Genomic DNA, 15,960 nt, shown 5'->3' with positions numbered 1-15,960 from the left:
GGTAGAAAGACTGTGGGGTGAGCACTGCTACTAACGAGTAGCTTGTGCGACAGGGAGATGGGAAGATCCACGGCAACTGCATGAGGTGTGCCCGGCTGTTCCACCGGCGATGAGGGGAGCTCAACTGGCTCATTCACTGGTGCTCCTCCTCTGCAATCCCCTTTGCGTCCAAGGAGGGAGCTTGGAGGACTCTGCTTCCTATGAAGGAGGCTTGGGAGAGGCATGCCTGGACTGACAGCGGATTCCCCTTCAGAGACTGCAGTGGGGGAGGCTCTGTTGGGAACCAAGCCGCGTTTCTACAGGTGGTGGAAGGCCCTGGCTGAGGTTGCCTAGATGGAACAGCATTACAGTGACTGGATTTGGCAGGCCTGTTCCCGAGAGGTGATTGTCCCTGCCCTATTCATGGTTTCCTCTGGAACAAACACGAGGGTCAGGAAAGCTGTAACAATTACGACTGATCCTTGAATCAGTCACCTCGACGGGTGCCTGGGCCCAAAAAAGGCCCCTTTCATTGTTTGGAATGGGGTGGCGAGCAGAGCTAGACAAAATGGATGACAGAGAGCTTTCCCATCTAAAGATCGAGTGCCCCCTAGGAAGAATAGCTTGTGCCTATGGGGCCAAAGGAAACACTGGGCCCAGATGTGCTGGGACTCTGGCATTAACTCTGTCCTGTGGGGGAAACTTGCTTCCTCAACTCAGCTGCCACCATGGCCTGTCATGGTCTGATTGCTCCTTTGAGGACTGGCCTGTGAGTGCTGCTGGGCCTTGTGGGGAGACATCGTTTTGGGGCAGGCCCAATTGTGCCTTTTGAAGAAAGTGCTTTCCGGTGAGGGCGAGGGCATTTACAGGCCGTTTGGAAAAGGCAATCCTTTTCCTCACATGCTCCCGGCCTCTGCCATAATCCACCCTTGAGGCTCCCTACTGATCCCCAGATACCCTGTTTCCCCAAAAATAAGACATACCCATAAAATAAGCCGTAGCAGGATTTCTAAGCAGTTGTGCAATATAAGCCATACCCCGAAAATAAGACATAGTGGTGATCTCTCCTGGTTCAGTAGTAGGCTGCTTGCTGAAGCTTTTCCCCTATCCCCCTGGTATGTGTGTGGGGTGAGAGAGACCCACAGACAGGGGCGTAACGATACCGGTAGGGGTGGCAGGCTGCAAGCTGAGGCATACGGTAGAGGGAAGTATGGTAAAAAATCTCCTCAGAAAATCTCCTCCTCAATCTCCCCTCCTCCTGGCGCGGTGGTGCGGGAGGCGGCAAGAGTACACCGGGAAGCGACACCGGGCCTCGGCGTCGCTCTGCGCACTGGCGGGCGGGAGTGCGCAGAGCAATGCCGAGGCCTGCCGTCTGGCCCGGCGTTGCTTCCCGGCGTACTCTCACCGCCTCCCGCCACCGCCGCGCTTACTCTCACTACTGCCCGCCACCGCCAGGAGGGGAGATTTTTGAGGAGGAGATTTTTACCGTACTTCCCTCTACCGTATGCCTCAGCTTGCAGCCTGCCACTCCTACCGGTATCGTTACACCAGTCTGTGGGTCTCTCTCACCCCACACACACACCAGTAAAGCTGCTGCTCCCCAACACTGACCAGCAACAGTCTGTGGGTCTTATATGGATCATATGAGAGTTATGCAGGGCTGGACTGGGGGCACCGAGAGGGCGCCGGAATGTATGTGGGGAGGGCGCCAGAATGTTTATGGGGAGGGCGCCAGGTTTTGAGCAGAATAGGTAATTAAGGGTGAGAGTTGGGGCACAGGGGCACCGCATGGGTAGGGCGCACCGGGAATATGCCCTGTTGACCTATGGGCCAGTCCGAGCCTGGAGTTATGACGATGTTCCAGAAGAAGATGACTTAACTATAATTGAATAAATGTAGATTGTTGTACCACACTTAATAAAAATAAGACATCCCCTGAAAATAAACCATAGTGTGTCTCCTTGAGGAAAAATAAATATAAGACAGTGTCTTATTTTCGGGGAAACACGGTAGCAAGGGATTGAGTTCTGCACGCAGTATATCTTGGGAAGGACAGGACAGAAGAAAACAAGAATCCAGTATACGAAAGAAACAGATGGGATTTGAAGAGAAAGATGAAATAATATAGGAGGAGAACTGGAGCTCTTCCAAGGCCCTTTGCACGGGAGCAAGACAGGGCCAGAACTGGGAGGGGCTTGCTCCTGGCGCACCATGGGACTGCTTCTAATTTGCATTTGGTCCCATCTGTTGGGAGCAAGTAGGTGGCACAACCCATTTGAAAGGATACCTTCCTACACTGGGAGAGAATGTCTGCACTGACACTCTTAACACTGGAGTACAGATAAAGATTTAGGATAATATATTTGAATGTTTAAAAATTTACTATTTGATTCTGTTTCAGAAGTTACTTTTCCAGGATGTTTGTAATGGCCAAATCAAGAGAAACGGCAGATGGCTATTAGTATGTGGACTTAAATGCAAAGCCTGCAGAAGATCAGAATAGCATTACATGGGAAGCTGCCTCATATCAAGTGATATGGGTCCATCTAGTTCAACACTGTCAGCAGCTCTCCAAGTTTTCAAGCCAGAGTCTACCCCAGCCCTATCTGGAAATACCAGATAGGGTATTTCATAACCTAACCTAGAACCTCCTGCATGCAAAGCAGATGCTCTACCTTCTGCTAACTGAGCAAAGAGGCTTTTAAAATCTTTTTGAAGTGGTGGTTTTCTTTATTTAGCAGGGGGAGAGCAACTGGCCCTATCCAGCCCCAGCACAGCATCCCTCCAGTGGCTGTTGCTGGTGTCTATCTTATGTTTCTTTTTTTAGACTGTGAGCCATTTGGGGGCAGGGAGCCCTTTTAATTAATTTATATCTATGTAAACTGCTTTGGGAACTTTTGTTGAAAAACGGTATATAAATATTTGTACCACTGAGCTACAACCCCTTCCCCACAGTCACAACGCTGGAGTAGTCAGTTCAGATGGAACTTAACAGGCTTCCCAAAGATGATCGGTATATCCAGCTTGTGCCAGACTGTTTCAATACGGAGAGAACTAGCTAGAGGCTTATTTTCCCCAGGCCTATGGATGTACATCTGGACTTACATCTGCTTTACAGCAAGTCAGGATACTGGTCACAAGCCCAGTATCATCTACTTAGACAGCACTTCTCCAGAGTCACAGGCAAGGGTCTTTCCCAGCACCTTCCACCAGGGGAGATGGTGGGGATTGAATCTGGGACTGTATTCTTGCAAGCATCCACTCTTAACACTAAGCTAAAGCATCTTCCCTTTCCCAGGCTATACCTCCACACAGGGCTTGCCGGGAGTTTAAACACTGGAAATTCTGCATTCTAGGCAAGAATTATACCAGGGCTGCACAACTTCAGCCTTACTGCAGATGTTGGACTACAACTCCCATCATCCTTCACTATTAGCCACTGAGGCGGGGGGTGTTGGAGTTGCAGCCTAACACCTGCAGGTGGGCCAAAGTTGTACAGTTCTGGTCTAAACCAATGTCAGGTTAATTGCGTTTTGGATTCTGTTCTCACACTTCCTTGGGAGTCACTCCAACAGGAGGTGGACAGTAAAGATCATGAGGGCGTAATCAGTGACCATTCTTTCCCATGCCAACACAAAACACACCAGGCCATCAGTTCCTTTCATGCTATTTTCTTCCCATGCCCAGTTCTAATGCTGCTGGAGCAATGCGGGCTGAAGTAAGGGCAGAGTGGCAGCCAGTGGGTCTTACTAGCGTACAAGCAGAAACAGGGGAACAGACATTGGGGGATACAGAAGCAACCAAGCTCTCAAGTCCCATTTAGTTTAACCCAGCAGTGATGCTTCTGAAATGCACAAGCTGCGAGTCACTGCAAGGCCTTTCAGAACCACCCATATTTATCTGAATACTACTCTGAATTCAAGATGAGCCCCTTAAAAGACAGAGGTTAAATACAGTTTATACCTGTATTCACTCAAGAGGAAGTGGACTCTGAATTTAAGATGACCCTGATTTTGAACATCAAAGAACTTGTGGGTGGTGTGGTGTGGTGGAACCTAGTCAAGGATTCAGATAAATACAGTATTGCAGGGCATGTTCAAAGAATGCCCACCTTTTAGTTTCTTTCAGAGCAGAACTACGGCAGATGTCGTTGAATGAGGGAATGTCTCTGCACTGGGTCCCAACATCTGCGTTCCTGTAACTGTCCAAGCAGCCATCATCCACGGAAGTCCTTTTCAACTCAAGTCTGCAAGTGTGGTGACCAATGTCGGGCATGCTCTGCTGAAAGAGTTTGGTTTGAGTTCGTCAATTTGCACCAAGACGTGCAATGGTTTCATACAACGCAGCAAGCATTTGGCCATACCTTCTTCCTCTTCTGCAAGTAGTCTGCGGGCAAGTAGTAATGGAGTTGTTTTTTCTTCAGATGAGTAGCTTCAATCCTCATATCGTCTTTCAACATGTTGATGTTGCTGGCTTGCCTATAAACTAAAGCCAAAGAACAAGGAAGTCAAACAGCTTCACTGCAGCTTGTGTGAGAGTCTCTGCTCTGAATAAAACCAAACTTGGCTCCCCAGATGTTAGACTACAACTCTCATCACAGACCATTATGACTGGAGATGGTGGGAATTGGTAGTCCAAATCTGGGGACTCAACCTTCAGGCTGGGAACCCTGGACCTAAAGCAACAGCATTCTGCATTCAGTGGCCAAAGCCATGCAGTTCTGCACTGTTCTTATTTTCCTTTCCCTATGACATCCTGTACTAGATTAGAATCATTAATATTTTTAACAAAAAAGTCAAAGCAGCTTACATAGCAAAAGGCATGAGAAAAATTGTGCTGGCTGACATCCCACTTAAAGAGCACAATTTCCTCGTTTACAGGGCACTTTTGAGTACAGGCAAAGCAGGGACATTTTCCCTGCTTGCACAACAGCATATGAATAGAGAGACTAGGGGAACTGTGTGCAGGCCCCACCTGTGCCTCCACAGTCACTCTTCACGCATGCACTTTTTAGGATGCCAGCCAGTGTCCCAAAAGGATTCACAAACACAAACACACCCTGCAAAGGAGATACCAGCAAATGACTACTGGAGAGACACTGTGTTGGGCTGAATATAAGGTTCACCAGATTCTTACAGATCTTGCAGAAAAACTGCAATCAATTTTCCAGAAGAGCCTCTAATCCAACTCTCCTGGGAAAGCTAGATCACTACCTATCCTAGCTTTAAGTCCTATTGCAAAGGGAAAGTGCCAATAGAGAAGCACTTATAACTGTGCCTCTCCCCAGCAGAGCAGCAAATTCCCCTTCCACCATCTCAACCACTGAGTGTGGTCTTATGTACTCTCCCTGGTGAATATGGTTAATGGGCAGCAACAAGTGCCCTTTGATTAGAGTTCTGCCCAGAAAGCGTGCTCCCCTCTATCCAATTAGCAGCTCTTGAAAACAGGGCTTTCAAGAGCGAGAAAGATTTACCTGTATCTGTGAATGACTGGATATCATAAGTCAGATCGATGCTCACACTTTCTGCATTCTCTGCTTTCTTAAACATTATTCCAAGGAACCATTTAGACACATAGTTGCTCCTGTTCGGTGGGGGAGAGAACACGCATATTTAAAAATACTGGTTAAATGGTGTCTGCATTCTAGTTCTAGGTAAGGGATCCAGTTTCAGGCCGTTTGTTTCAACATTTTTTATAATGTTGGTTTCCTTAGCACAGGAATAGACATTTTCTAGGGGGAAGCTGGTTTTGTGGAAGCAAGCATGAATTGCTCCCTTTGGAAAGCAGGATCCACCTTGGTTTGCACTTGGATGGGTGACTACATGCAAGCACCGTAAGATATTCCCCTTAGGGGTTGGGGCTAGCATGTAGAAGGTCTCAGGTTCACTCCCTGGCATCTCTAGGTGGGACTGAGAGAGACTCCTTGGAGAGTTGAGGCCGGTCAGTGTAGGCAATACAGAGCTAGATGGACCAAAGGTCTGTCTCCATATAGGACCACTTCTTATGTTCCTATCTTGCTAAGCTACAAGCAGAGCTTCAAGTTACAAGGGGAACAGAGCTTGCAACCTTGTGTTTCCCTTACAGCACTCATGCAGGGAGAGGGGCATTTGTAAAGGAAGAAGCAACTGCAGGAGGGAAATGCTTAACTCTCCACCCTCCATCAATGGTCCTCTTGCCAATCCACCCCCTTGGAAAACTATTTTTAAACTCGTTTTGCCCAGCTGGGCTCTGGGAACAGACCAGAAGTAGCCAGGCTATAGGGAAAATCTGTAAGCCAAGTGGGATTTACAGGGGAGAATTTGTAGGTGCAAAGGTAAACATATTCCTCTCATCTGCCCTCTGCAAATGCCCCTAAAGTCTGCTTCTGTGTTCATGTTGACTGGCAGTCATGTGTTTTGGAAATTTTTGTCCATAATCTGTGTGCTTCCCTTCTCCTGCTGCTGCTGCTACTACAACATTTTCATGCATCAAGGTTTAGGAAGAACATTGAAACATGAGCTCACTTGTACTACATTTTAAGAACATAAGAACCGCCCTGCTGGATCAGGCCCAAGGCCCATCTAGTCCAGCATCCTGTTTTACACAGTGGCTCACCAGATCCCCTGAGAGGCCCACAGGCAAGAGGCAAGGGCATTCCTTCTCTCCTGCTGTTGCTCCCCTGCAACTGGTATTTAGAGACACCTTGGCCTCCGAGGCTGGAGGTGGTGTATAGCCACCAGACTAGTAGCCATTGATAGACCTGTCCTCCATGAATTTGTCTATAAGAACATAACCCTTTCATGCACCGGGGTTACGAAGAATATTGAAACATGAACTCACTCTTTGTATTGCCCCCTGGCCCCAGGAAAGGACTGAGGATTTACATGTGCCAAGGTAATAAATTCATTCCGCTCCAGGTTTCCAACAAGCACACGAATTTTAGATTCCACTAAGCCAACCCTAACCAAAAAAAAAAGTTGAGTTACTTTTGCTCAAAGTCAGTCAGATGCTCAGCCATTCAAAATGTGACATCATGTGGTCCTGTGGTATAAAGCAACACATGCTGGAGAAGTCACAAGTCTAGGGTGGTATGTACTGCATACATTTGATTTTTAAAAAACCTACAGTTTCATAAGTTTTATGTAACAATATACTTCAAACCAACCAAGTTTTAAGGATTAGCAGCAGCCATTTAGAGTGGTTAAGCTGGAAGAATTTAACAGACTTCTTGCGACAAACATTTTTAAACAGGGTAACTGGATTCTATGGTCAACATCAGGCAGAACAGGAGTAGAGGGCAGAGAAGGCGCTAAGTGAAGGTTGCTCTGCAGCCAAGTGGAAAGCTGGATAAAGGGAATGGAGTAAGGTCCATTTTCTTTATGTTACTAATGCTAAGATTTTTGGCAGATGACTAAGATCTATCACTCACCTGAAAGGGCTATTCAATGTGAATACTTCAATGTGAACCCTTTAAGGGGGTTTAATTTGCTATTTTATTTATACTTACATTGATATTCTGCTCTTCCTAAAAAGGAGCACAAAACTGTGCACACAACTATGTTTATCCTCACAACCACCCTGTGACGTAGGTTAGGCTGAAGAAGTAGTGACTGGCTGAGAGCCACCCAGCAAGATACTATTGATCTGTCTATCTATCATATTTATATACCGCCCAAATCACAAGTCTCTGGGATATTTACTACTATGGATATTTATATACCACTTTTCAACAAAAGCTCCCAAAGTGGTTCATATAGAGAAATAATAAGTAAGTAAAGATGTCTCCCTGTCCCCAAAGAGCACAGAATCTAAAAATAAAGAAAGACACCAGCAACAGCCACTGGAGGGATGCTGTGCTGGATCTGGATAGGGCCAGTTGCTCTCCCCCTGCTCAATAAAGATAATCACTGCTTTTAAAAGGTGCCTCTTTGCTCAGTTAGCCGAGTGAGCGGAACAGCTGAAGCGGGATTTGAACTCTGGTCTCACTGGTCCTAGTCCAAAACCCTACACACTAGACCATGTTGGGCTTCACGATGATTCCTGTCTAAATACTTGCACTGACACATCTGTGATGCTACCACCACCACTGATCTAGAACCGATTGTAGATCAGAGACGGGTGTGCCTATATTCCTTCAGGTATGCAAGCCGGTTCATCGAGTCTTCGCACCAATCAATGGGACTAAAACTGGCTTAAATCCAGGCTAATTAGCATGGCTTTAGGTTTCAGATGTGGTAGAAGCACTAAATACTGCGAAATTGACAACTAGAGCTGCCATTGGCACCCAGTTACACATGGTGACTGACAGACTGTGCATTACACATGTGGTGAAATGCAACATTGTGATGCAAGAGTGCAGTTGCACAAGCACAGAAATTCCACAAACTGAGTGGTGGGACAATGCATGCATTATATATAATAGTTGCACTACTGCCCAGCTTTGCACAATTTTTGTGCTTGCACAATAGCGTGAATATTACGCAGCACAATGGCTGGTTCAGAACATTCCCAGCCCATCAAGTCATATTTTGTTAGACTGGAAGCCAGCATGAGTATTTATACTGCCCCACTCTGCTCAGCTTCAGAAAAGAACTCCTGGTTTGTAAAGCCAGTTTGCCTTTTGCTAGTGGCATGTCCTCAAATGCCTTTGGCATGGTTCAGTCTTCCATTCCTGATCCAACAAACTGGCTTGTTTGGAAATAAGTTTGAGCACTTGCTCCGCCTTCTGCATGTTCAGCTTCAGAGAAGACTTCCTGGTTTAAGACACAGTTTGTCATGCTGCCCAAATCAGGAAGCTGTGGTCTGAGTGCATGCTAGAGAGGAGAGCTGGTCTTGTGGTAGCTAGCATGACTTGTCCCCTTCACTAAGCAGGGTCCACCCTGGATGCATATGAACGTAAGAACATAACAGCCCTGTTGGATCAGGCCCAAGGCCAATCTAGTCCAGCATCCTGTTTCACAATAGTTGCCCACCAGATGGGAGACTTGATGTGTGAGCATTGTAAGATATTCACATTAGGGGATGGAGTTGCTCTGGGATGAACAGAAGCTTCCCAGTTCCCTCCCTGGCATCTCCAAGATAAGAGAGATTCCTGCCTGCAACCTTGGAGAAGCTGCTGCCAATCTGTGTAGACAATACTGAGCTAGATGGACCTATGGTCCTAACGGTCACATGTGGGGTAAAACTAAATTAGTCAACTGGGCTCAAGATCATTTCCCTGATCTTGAAGAAACAACCATTTCCAGAAAGCCATAGAATTGCCTCTCCTGGGCTCTTAAATGCTATAAGGTTTTCTTCAAGAGAAAATCCTCCCACATATGTAACAATGCCTTATCACTAAGAGCAGCACCAAAGTGCCTGCTAAACATGCTAGCGTCTCTAAATGGACTTAACCAGGGAGTAAAATACTCACCACATAAAACAATAACTTAATGGGTGGTAATGTGAGACCAGCTGGACTAATCCAATACCCTCTAGTATTAAACTCAACACAATCACAAAACACACTGACCCAAATAAATACATATGATGGGCCCATATAAGAAGAAAAATACTCTCCAACAGAGGATCCTATGTTTGTCCCTTAAAACCAGCACAGGGAGATAAGAATAGCATAGAAATCAAACCTAAGATGAGAGGAATACTGCCACAAGGAATAAAACCAACAGGGCAGCCAAACTGCTGTATTAAGACCTGGAGCCTCTGAATTACAAGGTCTTCCACACTAAATATGTACCTCAATATGCGTATAGCTAAATCAGGAACCAGTGTCGGTGATTCTCCAGACAGAACTGCTTTTCATCTGTCTTGGGGTCCTTTGCTCCTGTAAAAAGAAGGGGAACCCCTAAATTGCCTCTAGAGGCTTTATCCAAACATGGTATCTCCTCTTGAATATAATGAAAATCACTGCAAAGTGTGGAGAATTCCTCCTTATCTGTACCCTCAAAGTATGATACCCTCCAACTAGCCATAGTATTGGATGTATAATGTGGGGTATCTAAAGTAGTGAACCAATCATAAACATGGCCTGATACATAATCCTGACTGTCTCTTGTAAATTGCTGATTTTTAAAAACCTTGAGTCTCTCCTGAAACTGTAAGATATTCGCATCTAAATCCTTATACCTTTTCTCAAACAAATCTGGGGAAACTGACTCCTTCAATTTGGTTTCACAAATCACAATCTCCTTTCACACAACCTCTGACTCCCTAAGAGCCTTTTGAATGACCAGCAACATAAGATCAAATGAACACTTGTTCAAAATAAACATCCACCTATGTTTAAATTCCTCATCGTACCCGAACAGAGCTGGGGATTTTTGAATGCGTAATCCACGTGGAATTTTATATACTGAACTGTAATCTTTAAGGCTAAGTTTCAGTTTTTGTAGAGAGTATTTAACTCCTGGGTTGAGTCTGACTCATAAGGATTATAGCATGTTTTTGCAGGCACTTTTGTGCTGCTCCTATGACAAGGCTTTTCCTCAAAAAAGGTTGGTGTGGCTGTATTTATATCATATTATACATGTCTTGTTGTTCTGTGCACTGTTGATGTCATATTCTAATGTTCATTGATGTATAGATATTAGGAACTTCTGATGAAGACATATGTGAAACAGACTATTATCTAGGGAGTCTGTCAAGTTTTCCATTTTCTCATCTTCATTCAAGCTACAAGAAAGTCAAGTCTTCATTCAAAGCTTCAAGACTCCAGTGCCAAGGTTGCAGATTTTCCAAGGACTGTGCAGAGGGGATTTCCTCTCCTTTTTGGAGGGTGGATATTCAGCAAACTAGCACCAGCAGCTTTTCATCAGTTGGTTTAACATACCAGTGTCTGTACCAGTGTCCCCTTGGGAGTGTCTTTTTGTCACTGGGGAGTTTGTCACAGTTTACATTTGTTGATTTTTTGCTGCTGTTTTTTGGATGCCTTTAGTTTGAGAATATACATTGTATTTCTTTTCTATTGTGTCTCTGCATTTCTGTACCTTGTCCATCTTACACGGGTTCATTTCATTTGTTCGCTCTTGTGCCCATGTCCCCGTCTTTTCTTGTTTTCCTGACTCAGTATATGGCAGCTTCCTCTGTTCCTAAATCAGGATCACAAGCTGGGATCAAACTGCTTTGCAGAGAGCACCCAGCACAGTTTACTGGTTTGGACATCACAGCCAACTGTGGCTAGACCAGGAAGTCTTCTCCAAAGCTGAACATGCAGGAGGCAGAGCAGCAGCAAGTGCTCAAGCTTATCCCCAAGCAAACTGGTTTGATGGAACAGAAACAGCTGAACCAGGTCAATGGTATTTTAGTATGTGCCACTAGTAGAGCAGCTTTAAGCTTCGCTTGGCTCTTTATCATTTCCTTGTCTAGCAGTTGCATGACAGGCATGCAAACAGAGTAAAACCATGGCAATGAGAGGCAGTGTGGTGTAGATCAGAGTGCTGGACTAGGCCCAAGATGACCCAAGTTCAAATCCCTGTTCAGTCATGAAACTCACTGGACAACTCTAGACACTTATTTCTCAGCCTAACCTACCTCACAGGGTTGCTGTGGGGTTAAATATTGTAAACCGCTTTGGGTGCCTTTGTCAAGGCAGAAAGGTGGTATAAAGATGTAGTAAATAAATAATATAAATTAAACCAAACCATATACACCACTCTTTTAAATTCAGTTTAAAATAATGGACAATAATGTAATAGACAGTACAAGAAAAGGAGGGACAGAGAGGGAAGAGGAAAATAAGCAAATTCAGACATCATGGTCACTGCACAAGACATTTCTGGAACAAGAGGAGTCTGAGGCTGTTGACCCAAGCCGAGCAAATGGAGAGGATCTCTCCTTCAAAAGCAGGAATACAGAATATGGAAGTGTGCACAGAATTCAGCATTCTGGACATCTTAGATTTCCATCAGGGTTAATAAAAATTCATTTTTTAAAATGGATTTTTAAATTTAACAGATTTTTTTATTTAAATTGACGTAAGACAATTAAAAAAGAACCTAGGTCAAAGATATCAATATTAATCATAACCTAATTATATTCCATGGTCATGTTAACAGCAGTAAATGGGGATGAAAGAAAGCTGACCTCATCAGTCCTATTCTGCAGGTGGTGTACATGCAGCACGCACACACGCATGCACACACACGCCCTTGCTCCCCAACCCCACAAAAAACGTGCAAAGAGAAAGGTCAATGAATGGCTGAAGGACTGGGGTGGAGTGGGGTGGGGGGTGCAGTAGATCTGAGCAAGGAAGAAGAGTCTGGATAAAAATGCATAGAATGGGGAGGGGAATAGGAAGTGAATCCAAAACTGAACAGAACATATTCACGTAGTACAGAGTCTTCCAAGTGTATCCTCCACTGTGGAAAGGAAGCACCTATCATGGCAGCAAGCCATAAGAGGGACCCCATTTGGAATATTTTAATGAAGTCCCTGTACCTGTGGGCAAGAAAGGCATAATGCACACGAAATGCAAAAAGCGCAACAATTAAATGCCGGGCCCAGTTGCCCAAACGAAACAGCATTATGAGAAGTGTGTACCTACCTTTTAAAAATGAAACCTACATCTCTCTATATATATTAAGGTTATATTAAACAAGAATATACTTTTATAGAAGAAGAAGAATCTTCCTGACTATTAATTTAAATCATGATTTAAATTAAAATAATCCTTCTATGATGCAATTTAAATCAAATCAACCCCAATTTCCATTTAACAAAATGAGCACATTTCTAGTCCTTATGGCTGTGCAAATATGCTTGAAAGTATGTGTAAAATGTTCAGCAAAGTTTCAAAAAGCAGAGGGGTGACCAAGGACGATTTCTGGGATTTGAGGACAGGGCTTCAGTTGGTTGGTATAGCTCTATGGCAAACAAAACCAGAGGAAGAGTGTAAACGCTGTACAATACTACAATAAGTTATGCAAGTATGTTTATTTTGCATGGTGAACTGGATTCTACAAACTGTATTTCTAGGCCCCAAACCTGGGTTGTTAGGGTACATAATTTTAAGTGGAGTGTGCATACAAGCCTACTTAAAGATGAATGTAGCAATCAATGTTCCCTCTAACAGGGATTTCCAGATGTTGTTAACTATAACTCCCAGCAGCCCCAGCTGCAATGACCTTTGACTGGGGGTTATGGGAGTTGTAGTCATGATCGCTAAGAGTTGACACTGACTTGACGGCACTTAATCAAAGTCAAAAACATCTGGAAATCCGTTAGAGGGAACACTGGTACCAATCAGTCACTTCATTAAGCCGAGCACTCGGATTTAACATAATGGCAGTACATTCAGCGCCCACACCAAGAAGCACTGGACAAGGAGAGAGTACTCTAGCCTCCCCACTCCCAATACCAAACTCAGAGAAACAAATCCCATCCTCTAGATATCAGTACGTATACAGGCTTACCATTCCAGATGGTGCTTTTCAGTGGAGGAACTGGCAGTGAGTACAATGTAATGCCTGGAAAGGATGTAGACAAACTGATAAAGCCAATCCAACATTAACACCACAGTACAAAACCTTTCCACAGGTTAGTCAACTTTCATTGCCTCTTAAACCCTTCCTGAACCCCCTTCTGTTCTTCAAAATCTTTCTTAGTCTCAGTCTCAATTCACCTTCCCACAGCTGCTTTACGGATTGCCATTAGGGATGTGCACAAACCTGTTCGGTGGCCCTTTTACAGACCACCGAACACTGGGTGGTTCGAAGGCGGTGTGTGTGTGTCTCACTTTAAGGGTGGGGGACAGTGTACTTACCCCTCCCTCCGCTTTCCCCACGCCCTGTATTTTAAACATCCTATGGGGCAGCAGCGTCCTTCCCTGCCACCCCTTTTGTTCTTCGGCCGGAAGTAGCTGGCGCACGCCATGCGGGCGCTTGCTTGCAATGTGAGCGCCAGCTACTTCTGGCCAAAGAAAAGTTTAAGTTTAAGTTAAGTATGTTAAATCCTTTGAAAAGTTGTACCTATTACAAGTTCATTAAAAGAGTAGAGGGAATTAGATCGCTTTCCTTTTATACACAAAGTGTGAGAGGTTTTTTTTTGGAAGTCAAGGTTGTTGTTTTTTACATACTTGTACTTTTGGAAGAAGTTAGGCGCTTCAAGTAGCTTTGGCCAGTCTGATTTGCCTTCAAAGATTTCCTTTGTGACCGTAAGAGCTGCAAACATAAAGCCCACTATATAAGTGCTTTATTATAGATTTTGTAGACTCTGAGTAGATTTCCTTTTTCATTCCTTGGGCCAGGACTTGACCTTTTTCTTCTTCTTAATCTAGGACCCATACTGTGCACACTTTATTGTTCAATGTATATTCTGTTCCACTTTTCATAAAATGTCTCCCAAGGCAGTTTACAAAAGCTAATGCAATAAAATTGCATAAAATCACGTTTAAGTCAATTAAGACCATAAAAACACCGAAAAGCAACAGCCATAAAAACAAAAAAAGAATGTCAGGAAAGTAGAGACTGGCATCGCCTAAGGGGTAAAAGCCTGAACAAATAAAAGAGCTTTCAGTTGTTTTGCCAATGACTTTGTTTGGTGGGCAGAAACCCTTGGGAGCAGGCAGTCCTTCAGATATCCAGGGTGCAAACACTTGGCAAAGTTACCAGCCTTAGTGACAGACATTATGGAATGGGAAGGGGTAAATGGGCTTCTCTTTATCCCCAGAAAGTTGGAAATGTTGTAGCATCTGAACTCATGCCAATAGTGCCCAGTATTGGGCATACTGAGCCCAACACGTCTGTCGGACCACCTCTGTCTTGCAACATCCAGCTTTGCATCCTCCTTACAACTTGCTGTTCAAGGACACCCACTCCCACACTCCTGCTGCCACTTGTTACATCCTCCCCAAAGGAAGGTTCACCCCTTGAGGACTGCCCCATTAAGAGATGACTTGCATGCCCATAACAGCCATCAGAGAAACACACCAGGGGACAGCTTTGATGCCAACTTGCACCCACCACCACAGATGCCCAGGAGAGGTTATAGGATCTGCCAACAGAGGAAGTGATCACAAGGAACACGCCCTTGTAAGATCCAAAGTGATCAGAACACTTGTTTCATATTCAGCTGAAACACAATTTTTAAAAACCCTCTCGTCTCAGACATCTGCCAACACACATGCTAACAGCACATGCCCTGCCGTTGATAGTTTATTCTACTTTTCCAACCAGTATAATTAAAGAGAGGAAGCTGGGAATGTCATGAGGGCCTACCTTTTTTGAATTCTTCTACCATCACTGTTCGAGTCGAAGTAGACACATTATATGTGGAGTTCTGCTGTGGATAGGCTGGCGTGATGATGGGCATCAGATGATACCTGTCAGCTGGGTTCACCTGGGGTATGTGAAGGCTTACGTTCACTGGAGAGCCAACGCAGCACAAGCATGAACAGGAAACAGTATCCATTTTCACCTCTTGCCTCACGGAGGAACCAACCACTCGGCCGGGGAAGGCAAACTTGGCTCTCCAGCTGAACTACAACTCACATCATCCCCAACCACAGGGATGAGAGGAGTTGTAGTTCCACCATAGCTGGAGAGCCAAGGATGCCTAGGCCTTAGACAAGCCACTCCCAGCCTTAAGACCCCATCCCCATTTGCAGTGGGGGGGGGGGGATACTGGCCTGCCTTACAAGGTTGGTGTAAAGACCGCCAAGGTAATACATGCAACATGCACCAAGCACTTGGAAGAATGCTGTGAGATGACAGAGACGGGGAGCAAGCAGCTGGTTCCCCTGGAGCATGGTCATCCTAAAGGAGCCTCTACTTCCGACCCAGATTCCAATATGCCAAGACTGGTAGGTTCATGCACAGGACCAGTCTCCACATATTGGACTGAAGTAGGGACATGCATGGAGAGCTTGCACTCCTGGACAACTGGGTGTTTCCACCTTAGGTGCTGCCATACATGTGAACCTGCCCCATGGAACAGTAAGCACATTGTATGCGGAGAAGAAGGAGAGTCCTCCTCCTGCAGAGCACATAGTACCTGAACTCCGTGCTC

The 15,960-nt window shown here is 45.1% G+C and overlaps 1 protein-coding gene across 2 annotated transcripts in view; it reads right to left on the bottom strand.

Annotated features, from left to right (window-relative positions):
- The window catches only part of PAPOLG (poly(A) polymerase gamma), a 49,412-nt gene that overhangs the window by 14,784 nt on the left and 18,668 nt on the right, over positions 1-15,960 (bottom strand). Inside the window, exons 11-17 of one of the 2 annotated variants that reach the window (XM_053246876.1) lie at positions 15,171-15,291; positions 14,030-14,114; positions 13,368-13,421; positions 6,799-6,918; positions 5,453-5,562; positions 4,343-4,464; positions 4,091-4,260 (exon numbers count right to left, since the gene is read on the bottom strand). In XM_053246876.1, the coding sequence (XP_053102851.1) occupies positions 4,091-4,260; positions 4,343-4,464; positions 5,453-5,562; positions 6,799-6,918; positions 13,368-13,421; positions 14,030-14,114; positions 15,171-15,291 (782 nt within the window). The remainder of the gene's footprint in view (positions 1-4,090; positions 4,261-4,342; positions 4,465-5,452; positions 5,563-6,798; positions 6,919-13,367; positions 13,422-14,029; positions 14,115-15,170; positions 15,292-15,960) is intronic. The other variant, XM_053246885.1, reaches the window with a different exon arrangement.

This window comes from Hemicordylus capensis, chromosome 1 (genome assembly GCF_027244095.1).
Source record: "Hemicordylus capensis ecotype Gifberg chromosome 1, rHemCap1.1.pri, whole genome shotgun sequence".
NCBI lineage: Eukaryota > Metazoa > Chordata > Lepidosauria > Squamata > Cordylidae > Hemicordylus > Hemicordylus capensis.
The sequence above is the reverse complement of the archived record's forward strand: the minus strand, read 5'-3'. Positions and strand labels throughout refer to the sequence as shown.